This window comes from Danio rerio, chromosome 7 (genome assembly GCF_049306965.1).
Source record: "Danio rerio strain Tuebingen ecotype United States chromosome 7, GRCz12tu, whole genome shotgun sequence".
Classification (NCBI taxonomy): Eukaryota; Metazoa; Chordata; class Actinopteri; order Cypriniformes; family Danionidae; genus Danio; species Danio rerio.
In genome coordinates, this window is record NC_133182.1 from 67667501 (window position 1) to 67679611 (window position 12111).

The 12111-nt window shown below is 35.0% G+C and overlaps 1 protein-coding gene across 9 annotated transcripts in view; it reads right to left on the reverse strand.

Annotated features, from left to right (window-relative positions):
- The window catches only part of arap2 (ArfGAP with RhoGAP domain, ankyrin repeat and PH domain 2), a 214648-nt gene that overhangs the window by 143002 nt on the left and 59535 nt on the right, over window positions 1-12111 (reverse strand). For all 9 annotated transcript variants that reach the window (XR_012382787.1, XR_012382788.1, XM_009303564.5 and 6 more), the window contains one exon: window positions 9084-9153. Coding sequence is in view for 6 of the 9 variants with exons in the window: in XM_009303564.5 (XP_009301839.1) it covers window positions 9084-9153 (70 nt within the window). In the remaining 3 variants the exon portion in view is untranslated. Of the gene's footprint in view, window positions 1-9083; window positions 9154-12111 lie in introns of those variants that run through there.

Consider the following 12111-nt stretch of genomic DNA (forward strand, 5'->3'; position numbering starts at 1 on the left):
CAAGACTTGTAAATAAAGGGGTCCTTGATTAGGATTTCACTTTATTAGGCTTTAGTTATTCTGGAATGTTGCTGATTTAAAGCAGCAAATCTGCAAATTTATGTCATTCAAAGTTCAACGTAAAGGGTAATATTTTCTTATACCTAATAATTAATTTCAACAAATGGCTGGTGGGCGATTTTACAGCCCAAAGGTCTGACAAATATCTTCTTGCAGAATGCATGCTTAAGAGTGCTGTCCCCTATGTGAAGAACATGTGCGTAAACAAAAATTTAAAGTGAAAGTAAAGCATAACCACACATTCAAAAAAAAAAGAAAATTCACGTTGATGTCAAGACCAAAAATCTGTAAATCGTATGGGGAGGAAAAAGCTGATAAAAACAGTCAAAAGCAACATCAGGCCGGGGAATCATACCGAACTTCAAAATAAACTCAATCTTTTTTATTTACCAGAGTGTGTGCTGTAAGAAGTTGTTTTATTTTAGCTGCGGCTAGTTTAGCTGGCCTGATCTTACTCACACTAGGTTTACATGCGCTGTCAGTGTCTCCCGCAATCGTCATGACAGCAGCCATTTAGAGTGTACTTTTGCCACAAAACAAAAACTGCTTTATTCAGGACGTCAATCACAATGCGATTATTTCTTACTGTAAGGATGTAATGATACTCAGGAAGTAGCATTCTAACAATGCTGCCTTGAATTGAAGCACACTTTTAATTTTTAGATACATTTTCGCTTCATAATTCATGTATGTGAGCTAACAGAGTCATGAGACTTATTGCACATTTTACAAGATAACACTTTATCATTTGCCAGTCATATGTCATTACTCTACTTATTCACTCAGTGCTAAACAGCTGAGCACTATGTACTGTAACACAATCTACAGCAGTAAAGCTTGCTATAGATTAACATTGCAATTGCTAAGTGGAGTTAAACTATTTTAAGCCCTTTTCAAGATTTGAAACTGTTCAACAAACAGTTTAAAACAACTAGTAGTTTATCACATTAAAATAAAGGGTTTGCTAAATAAGTACAAAGTCCTGCATTTTTAGTAGTCTACTGTTCTTGCCAACACATTATTTTACATATTACTTATTATGATATAAATAAACAATGCATATCTAATTTTTGGTCTTAAGTGGAAAAGCTATTTTCCATATTTTAATTAGACTGTTTTATTTAATGTTAAGTTGAATGTCTTGTATAAATATATTTATACAATATTTAATTAAATTAAACTTAAACCAAATATATTTTCATTATATAAATCTAGAGTAGATGTAGTTGACTAAATTAGACTAAAACTAAAATTATTCAGAATACTAAAATATGATTAAAACAAAAATGGAATTTTAGTTAAAAGACTAAAACTTAATCAAAAGTTTCTGTCAAAATGAACACTGATTTCAACATGCTGCATATTGATTGAAGCTGTTTTGACTAAATAGGTTACATACAATGTTTCCCAATAGAAAAAAAAATGCAACATGACATTGATCACATAAGGCTTGTACAGTTGTAACCACAGAAATGTTGAACAGTTTGCAGTATAAGCATTAATAGAGTTCTTTGATAATGTACTTATTGTTTGTGCTAAACAATAGGACTGTGGAAAACAACAAATCTTATTTTTTATGCTTCTGTAAAAGTTCAGCACAGACGCTCTTGATTCTGAAGGTAATAATTAATAATATAATAACACTAATACATTAACGGTAAGGCGTTTTATACTGACCAAAACAACATTTCAGATGTTTTACAGTGTGCTCAGCCTGTTGGTTTGTTCACACACATTTTTATTATCACATGATATCTTTCAACAAAATCACATGACCTTTTTTAGTGCGCAGACTGGAGTTTGTGCGGTAAAAGTGTTTCCATCGAAGTTTATGCGCATCTTTTCTTATTAAATAAAAAGTTAATCCTACTCAGTTATGCGCATATGTTTATGCGCATTTTCAAAATTTATTTGCACCATGGTGTTTCCATCATTTTTTTTTTGTGCATATGCAAAATGCGCATAAAAATAGGTGGATGGAAACATAGCTACTGAAGCGCAGTTCTAAAGCCTGAAGAGATTTGTGTGAAATCATACAGCAGAGAAGCCAGATAGTGAAGTTTGTAGCTTGACGTAGTAGTCTTTTACGGCATTTAATTTATACTTAAGAAGTAGAACTGGCTGGATATTCATTACAACACTATAAGTTAAAACATTTCAAAATATACCAGCAGAGGATTTTATTTTCCAGTATTATTTCATCACTGAGGATTTATTTACAATACTGTGTAAAAATCTTGTCTTGTCTCTTTCTCCTGAAACGTAATATTGTGTATCGTCTTCAGTGTCTTTCGCATCGAACCAAAGAGAAACACTGAAAACCACTGAGCACATAAACTTAACCACTCACAACAACTCAGTATAGCCATTTGGCAGCAGGTTTCTTATGTCCACCACTCATACTTTATCAAAATAGCATTTTTTTTAAACAGCCTTGTATAATGTAAACTACACTGAAAACACAGACCCAGAGTTGGGCATACTGACAAACACATATCAAAATAATAATTACAACCTGCCATTAACGTATGTCCAAAAGTTGATAAGCTTGTTATTGATATTGGTAGATGTTATACACAATGTACGAAAAGTATTCAGACACCATTACATTTTTCAATCTTTGTTATATTTCAGCCATTTGGTAAAATTATTAATGTTAATTTTTCTCCTCTTTAATGTACACAAAGCACCCTATATTGACAGAAAAACACATAACTGTTGACATTTTTGCAGATCTATTAAAAAAGAAAAACTGAAATATCACATGGTCCAACGTATTTAGACCAATGACTGTAAAAAATATGGACGACGCGACAGTACTTTTTCCCATTGAACGCCTTGAGGGCAAAACGCCTGCTTGACGGGCACAAACTGTCGCAAAAGACTGCTGAAATTGGAGCCAGACATGCGCAGAAGGATTGTCTGATGGAGCCAGAGGAGGAGCCGTGAAAATGAGCAGAGTCGAGCTTTCAATCAAACGCTTTATGTAAAATCAACTACGCCCCCCGAACTTCTCAGCATGCGTTTGCTGTCATATCAACACAAATGGATGTAATAACGTTAACAAATATGACGGTTTTATATATTCAATTGCGCCAGCTCCAGGCCGCAGCGCATAACTTACTCGCGGCGTCGCGGGCTGATTCCGGCTCGCATGCGGCAGCGCCTGCTCGCTCGGCCGCCGCATCTGGCTCGATTGACTCGGGCTGGAATTGGGTAGTGAGTCCAGGCATCCGGAGTAGGTCCAGCAGAGGTAACATTAGTCAGTCTGAGCTCTAAGAGATAAGTCTCCAGCAGGCGAGAATCTAGCCGGAACTGTGTTTTGCTATCTGGGTGGCTAGGCGTGTATCAGCAAACTAATAAAGCCCGAAAAAAGCCCTGAACTTAGCGAATAAACAGTGTTCCACCAGGATCATGTATGTCAGAAACTATAGTTTACTGCTGAACTCATTTTGTCATGGTAAAATAACACAGAAATCGAATAATAACATTTCAGTCTACTTCAGTCTCCTGCCGAAGCTCAGACGCCGCGCTCTGAGAAACTGTCAATCACAGCTGTCAATCACGATGACACGCCCAGCATTAAATTACTGCTAAAAACAAACTGTTTACAAAAATGAAGATCTGCACCTATTTCAGCACAATAACCAGTGCCTTAATCGACCAGAACTATCTTTCGGGACATTTTATTGCAAGTGTAATATTTTTTTTTATTTGGGCTCAAGTCTCCTTCATTAACACGGAGGAGGCGGGCTTTATGACTTGTACTGCAGCCAGCCCCCAGGGGGCGATCTAACGGCCGAAACCTTCACTCAAACGTAGGCTTGCGGCACACTTGATTTAGACCCTTTGCTGTGACGCTCATATATTTAAGCTGTTCATTTCTTCTGATCATCCTTGAGATGGTTTAGACCAGTGGTTTCCAACCTTTTTCCTTATTCTCCGCAGACGAGCAGGCGCTGCCATTTGAATCTTTTTGGCACGAGACTTCCGGTCTCATTCACTTCCATTCGTTTTTAGACATTAAAAACTGCTCGTTTCGCTGTTTAATGTTGCAAACTGATATTTCCTTGTTATATTATTCTACTTGGTCTGTATAGTCATGCAAACATTTGTTTGTAGAGCAAGTAGTTTGACCGTTTTTTGCCGTTTATTATTCCTTGTCATTTCTCCCATAGGCGACTGAAACGGAAGTTCTAAGACAATCGCGAAAACAGGCGCACTTCCGCATTTTAGAATAAGGTCAATAGCAAACTGGACTTCTCTAAGTTTTTCGTGCAACTGATTTTTGCAGTTTTCTGCCATTTTATCAATCCTGTCTTTCACAGTGTTGTTAGAAAGAGGGACAGTTTTAACTTTTTCAGCTGCTTGCGGACCACACATTTCCTCCACTATTTTAATGCAGGCGGGTTTTATTAGTTCCTCTCCAATATTATGCGGCTTTTTTGCCTTGGCAATCAACAGCGAACAGTCAAACGAAGCTTTAGTAGCCTTTTGTAAATCACTACCTGCTCTTTTCGAAGAATTCCTGATCTTTACTTATTGTCTCTGAATGCTTCGTTTCCTCGTGTCTTTTCATTTTTCTTGGTTTCATGCTGTCGTTTGCCAGTTTTTCACCACAAAAGACACATTCTGGACGAAACGTGTCTTGGCGTTCAATGAACCCAAAATTTAGGTAGGTTTTGTCATACTGTCTAATCTTTTTTTCGCCTCTGAAGAATCACTACGTTTACGTTTCTCTGCCATTTTTGCTTTGATTTTGCCTTTATGACACGTTGACAAGCACGTTGCGCGTGTGAGTGCAATTTAAATAATTATTTATATTTATATTTATTAATTATTTATAAAAAAAGATTTTTTTTTACTATTATGTTGGAATTTAAAGCATATGTTTTTATATTTTTAGTTTTTTGGTACTTAAAAATACATATATATTAGTGGAGTATTTTTAAACCTTTTTCTACCTCAACACTTATCCTCTCCCGCGCCCCCCTTGTGAACTCTGGCACCCCCCTCAGGGGGGACGGACCCCAGGTTGGGAACCACTGGTTTAGACCTTCATTTGAGTTTGATCTACTGATTGGATTTGTTTGGGAAAGCCACACATGTGTCTACATAAAACCTTACAGCCCACAATTCATGTCGGAGCACATGACAATCATGGGGTCAAAGGAACTGCCTGAAGTGCTCAGAGACAGAATTGTGGCAAGGCAAAGAGCTGGCTAAGTTTACAAAAACTTTCTGCTGCACGTAAGGTTCCTAAAAGCACAGTGGCCTTCGTAATCTTTAAATAGAAGACGTTTGGGATGACCAGAAGCCTTCCTAGAGCTGCCAGTCCGGCCAGACTGAGCTATCGGGGGAGAAGAGCCTTAGTGAGAGAGGTAAAAAAAAAAACTCAAAGATCACTGTGGCTGAGCTCCTGAGAGGCAGTCAGGAGATGGGAGAAAGTTGTAGAAAGTCAACCATCACTACTGCCCTCCACCAATCAGGGTTTTCAGGCAGAATGGCCCGACACATGAAAGCCTACATGGAGTTTGGTAACAAACCTCTGATTGACTATAAGATGGTGAGAAATAAGTTTCTCACCATCTTTTTTTCTGATGAGACCAAGATAGAAATTCTGGCCTTAATTCTAAAGTGCCATGAGTGGAGAAAACCAGGCACTGCTCATCACCTGTCCAATACAGTCCCAACAGTGAATCATAGAGGTGAGCATAATTCAGCGGTGGCGTTTTTCAGCTTCAGGGACAGAATGACTGGTTGCAATTGAAGAAACTGTCTATATACTTTCTCTCCCCACTGTATATCCAACAAAAAACATACTTTCCATAGAAGACCTTGACTTTTGGTCAAGCTGAGTCAAAGGAACAAAAACATGCCTAAAGGGATAGTTCACCCAAAACTGAAAATTCTGACAAACAGTCAAAGAAAATATCTTCTTTTGTGTTATATTATATATATATATATATATATATATATATATATATATATATATATATATATATATATATATATATATATATATATATATATATATATATATATATATATATATATAGTATATTTGTATATTTCTTTTTGGGGGTGAACTATCCCTTTAAAGGTCCCATGAAATATGCATTCATATTTATTTAACATTTGTCGTAATCTCAACCGAAACATGAAGAGAGAGTGGGACAAAGTGTTTTTTTTTTTTTTGTGGGACAAAAAAAAAAAAAAAAAAACAGCCAGAAGTGTTTCGTTTTATCATAACTTTGCCAGTGAGAGTAGTTTAGATCAAGTGCAACAAATGAAATGCAAATGAGAAGAGTCTTGACAGGACCAGGGCTTGTCAGATACTAGAGAGCATTTGAAACTGTAGTATGAGGTGATGTGAATAAAACCATTGATCCTTTTAGATGGAAGAGACAAACTGCAAGCCTTATGCTTATATCAAGTTTATATCTTCTAAACACGAATTGTGCCACTGTTTTGAGGCACGCTAGCTTATAGATATCTTAAAAAGGAACAATACTAATACTAACAGTTAAAAAACGTACAATTTATTAAATGGGAACCTTAAAAAAGAACAGTTATTATGTAATTTTTGAAATGCATTTTCACCTTATTCTTTGTGCACAAGCGGCACAGCCCTTTGAAACTTTTTGGCTCGAGACTTCCAGTCTTATTCACGTGCATTCTCTTTTAGACGTTAAAAACAGTTTATTTTGCTACTTGATGTTGCAAACTGATATTTTATTGTTTTATAATTTTATTATTATATAATTTTATTATTATTCTATTTTGTCTGTATAGTCATGCAAACACTTGTTTGTAGAGCAAGTAGTTTGACCGTTTTCTGTGGTTCATTTTTTCTAGTCATTTCTTACATAGGCGACTGAATCAAAAGATCTAAAACAATTGCAAAAACAAGCAAACTTCTTTTACAGTTGTGAGTTGCATTATGGGACCTTGATCTTTCTCACATAATTACAGTTATTATGGTCATAATTGTAATAACGATTATTTAAAACGATATACAGTTGAAGTCAAAATTATTTGCCATCCTGTGAATTTTTTTAGCAATTTTTCCCAAATGATGTTTAACAGAACAAGGAATTTTTCACTATATTTTCAATAATATTTTTATTCTTTAAAATATTTTGAATCCTATTTTAAGGGCAATATCATTACCTACAGCTAATTATGTCTGTAAATGATGCACTTTAAGCTGAATACTAGCATCTTAAATCTAAAAATCTAGTGAAACATTATGTACTGTCATCATAGCAAAGATAAAATAAAGCAGTTATTAAAAATGAGATGACTTTAGATGTGTGTGCTCTGCTTGTCTCTGAGGCCAAGCGCATACACACAACAACATGTGATCTCTTTCGCACATTTAAAAACATGAATGATTCCAATGTCTATGAATGAATGATGCTGCAACAGTGACATTACAATACCTGCTTCTAGTAATTTTCAAGTGAAACTGTGCTGTGCAGAGCAACAAATGTGTACAACTGGAAAGGGGGTGGTATTTGATGCAATAATTGTTTTATCTCAATTAATGATTTTTTATAATCATAAGAAGCTGAAATCAAAATTGAAACGGAATTTCAATTAATTGCACAGCCCTAGTTTAAAGTGCTATATTGTCTGGATTGTACTTGTATATTACGCTCCAAAAACCTTGCAAAAAACTGCCAGTACACTACTAAAATGTCAATAATTGTCACTTTGTTAAACTGCAGAGATGAATTTTTAACATCAAAAATCCACAAAGCAGAGATCATGATTCAAGTCACCATTTTTCTGGTTGGCTTGAAAGTTTCCCCAGATGTTGGTAAAAATCCAAGAAATCCATTTATGCAAAGTAAACAATATTGATTAGTTTACAAATGTTGTGTAGTAAAATGAAATGGCAGAGGAAAAAAGTATTGAACACATAAAGAAAGAGAGGTGTAGAAAGGCAGTGAAAGCCCAGACTGCAGCTGAAATCTCTCAGTATATCTTCAGTAACCCTCTGCCCTTCGTCATTGTATATTAATCTCTCAAATGCTTTTAGAGAAAGAAAATCAAGCTGTAAAATGGCCCAACCAATCGCCATCCAATATATAAAACAAAATAAAGGTCAAATTTAATAGCCGAGACACACAGAACCATCACGTTTTTGACACTCAGTAGTTTAGCACTTTCTCCTTGAGTCATTTCAGTGTTACTACACGCACATTATATATATATATATATATATATATATATATATATATATATATATATATATATATATATATATATATATATATATATATATATATAAAACTTTTTTTTTTTTGCTTAGTGTAGTACTAAACAGGCTCCTTTTAAATATTTTTTCCAGAAAAAAAAAAAAAAAAAAAACACAACATGTTCAATACTTTTCCCCACACTGTAGAAGATACCCAAAAATCACAAAAACAAACCTGTGTGTGTGTGTGTGTGTGTGTGTGTGTGTGTGTGTGTGTGTGTGTGTGTGTGTGTGCATACGTGCTTGTCTGTAAATAGCACATGACAAGGTATGACGAATGGAGGTTAAAATAAGACTGATGTGTAAAGCTAAGACAGACCGCACCACTGATGTTTTCTTATGATTATGACTTTGCAGTAACGAGAAGACAAGAGCAAGGCACACACAGGTGCTTCAAAAGCCCACTTCCTCTGTCTCTATTAGAGCATCCTCTACCCCTGCTGTTACACACTGATGATATCAGCCTGTCCCTGCAACCAGCGCTGTTTCTGGCCTACTGTGATAATACTAGATCTGCTAAAAGTGTGAGTGACTGTCAACAGCCATGCAGGAACATTTAAGTTTTATCCCACAGCAAGTGGAAATTAAGAGAGGGATTTGCAGCAGTTTTGTACACTCTGAGATATTTTAAACTGATTGCACACGCTGAGTTTAAAACTGATACCAGGCTTTAAAGCTGGTCTTCTTCTTCTAACTCAAAATGAAACAAGAACATGACAAGGCAAAGCTATAGTGCATGAGAATATGGGTGTGTAACCTTCTCGCTGTTGTAGTAGGTGAGATTTCCTCCTTCGAGCTTCACCCATCTCCTCTGAAAGACGCAGTTCCTACAATTAAAAAATGAATAGTCAAGTTGACAGAAAATGTGATGGAGTTTTTTCACATCATTAATGATGGTACTAGATTAAAATATATACAATGCTTAGCATATTTAAGTACGCTACATTTTGAAAAATTAATATTTTTCTTAATTTCTCTGTGAATGTAGACAATGTATTTTAGCGCATTTATACAAAACAGATTTTTTAAACGGATATATTGATTAATATAACATTTTAGTCACCAAAAATATTTAGAAACTGAAAGTAAGATTTTAATACAATTAAAGTCAAGCAAAAAAACTTGAAAGATTACAAAAAAAAATTGCTTCTCTTGATTTTTACTCTTTTTTTAAAATTTGTATTTAATATTTTTCTATAACATATAAATTTAGGTGTACTAGTTTTTGGACTGTTATCGTAAGCTATTTTGTTAGATAAGCTCCAGATTTGGTTTAGTACTGACTAAACCAATGTATATGCACAAATATAATATTGTAGAGCTTCCAATTAAAATTATGAATTTAAAAGATAGATTTGTGAGGGGTGTTTATGCTGAGAACTGGATATTAAGAACTGAAGGTTTATCAGTTTGAATGAAATTAATATGTTTGGCAAGTCTATTGAGTGGTTGCAATGGCCAAAATGATGCATAAATTGCAGCATGTCAGATACTAAAATAAACATCAAGTGCAAACAGGAAGAGAAAAACTAAAACAGGAAGGTTGTTTTATGAGTGGCTTTAGTGTGCATTAAAAACTAATGCTAGTGTGAAGTGTGAAGTGTGAAATATGCTGTAGACTGCAGCATCTATTTTGAAGTTTTGAACCTTTGCAAAAACGAAAAAAAAAATTTCTTACTTGATGTTTTTATCTTGTATCTAGTCTAAATATCTAAACTTTCTTAAATTAAGAAGCATTTTGTTGACTAGAAAAAAGTTCAGCAATAATAAGTTAAAATTGAACCACTATTGTCCACTACAATATCATAGTTTAAACTTTAGTCAATTTGTAATGTAGTTGCGAAAACATAAATAACATCTTTAAATGTAAGTTCAAAGTTCAATGCAAAGGGAGACATTGGCTTTCACAGAGTTATCATAACAAAGCCTACAGCGAACAAAGTTTGAGGATTACAAAAAACACAACTGGGTTAGTGAGATCACAAATGCTTCCGGTTACATGCATTCACCATTTACAATTTAGTTGATTCAATTTATCTATACCGCATGTCCTTGGACTGAGGGGAAAACCAGAGGAAACCCACACCAACACGTGGAGAACAAGCAAACTCCACACAGAAATGCCAACTGGCCCAGCCGGGTCTCGAACCAGCAACATTCTTGCAGTAAAGCGACAGTGCTAGCCACTGAGGCACCAAGCTGCCCATAATTGATTACTTCAAGTTGCTGAAAAAAGTCAACTGAAAAAAAAAAGTAAAACTGAAATAGAAACCAGAAACTGCCTTCATCTTTAAAAGATTGTGTAATAAAATATGAAAGTTTTCACATTTTCATTCTTTGCAATTACAATGATTGATTAAGTGTTAATTGATTTAACATTCTTCAAGATATCAAGAATAGAATATAACCAGATTCTTTGAATACCATGCAGTAGCCATTGTCTAGATGACTGTAGGGTCATGTGGCCAAAAGGAATGAACTGCCGCTCTTGGAAATGAAGCCTTTAGAAATTAATGCTTATTCATAAATTTTTTCTCCCTTAATTAATCTGGAGTCACCACAGCAGAATAAACCACTAATTTATCCAGCATATGTTTTACACAGCGGCTGCCCTTCCAGCCATTACCAGGAAACATCCATACACTCTCATTCACACACAAACACTACAAACAGCGCATGTCTTTGCACTGTGGGGGAAAACGAAGCCCTCGAAGGAAACCCACGCCAACACTGGGAGAATATGCAAACTCCACACAGAAAAGCAAACTGATCTGAAGCTCAAACCAGCAACCTTCTTGCTGTGAGGCAGCAGTGTTCTTAAGTTCCTAAGTTCATTGTAGTGGATTTTATTCAGAAATACACTTCAGCTCAAAACAGTAGATGACTGTGCACTTCAAGGAAGCCCATAGCAGGGTAAAGTACAACTTCCTGTTGCAAAGTGACTTCAGAAGACATAAAATATAGTGTATAAGTCACTTAGCATGGTAATAGAGTCATTATGAACTAAATGGCAAACAGTAACATTTAGAAAATGACAGCATACAGTGCTTTAGTTTAATTCATCCACAAAATGTCAAAATGTATACTTTGAAATGTGGTGTTCTGCATGACAGGCAACATTGTCAAGTAGGGTTGAGATGAAAAAAAAAAAAAACTCATCGATGCATCAGCATCACAATTCAATCTCTCTAGTGATACTGAATCGATTCTCAAAAGTTCAGAATTGACTCAGTATTCAAATTAGATCTCAAAGATACAGGCCTTTATTTGTACAAACTGATAAAAAATGTTTGTTTTAAAACGAGGTGAAAAAACACAACTCTTGAGATTTTTAGAGGAAAACTAAATAAATTTATGCTAAAGCCACTTAAATTTGTAAAAACTAATAAGTTATCTTAAATCTTTCATGTTCTACAGTGTAGGCATTTGTACGTATACTTCTCTTAATTTTGACAAAGAGGTACAAACTTAAAGAGATAGTTCACCCAAAAATAAAAATGTGTTTATGGAACTTAACCTCAACGGTTCACGTTTTTTAGAGTTTCTTTCCTGCATTAAACACAGATAAATAACTTGTAGAAGGCTGAAAACCTTTAGCCATTGTAGAAAAAACAATTATGGTAGTCAATAGTTACAGGTTTTCAGCTTTCTTCAAAATATTTTCTTTTGTGTTGCCCAAAAGAGAGAATGTCAAGCATGCTTGGAATAAATAAAGGGTGAGTAAACTATGACAGTATGTTCAGTTTTGGGTCCACTTTCGAAATTTAAAGAAGTAGGGGAGCGCG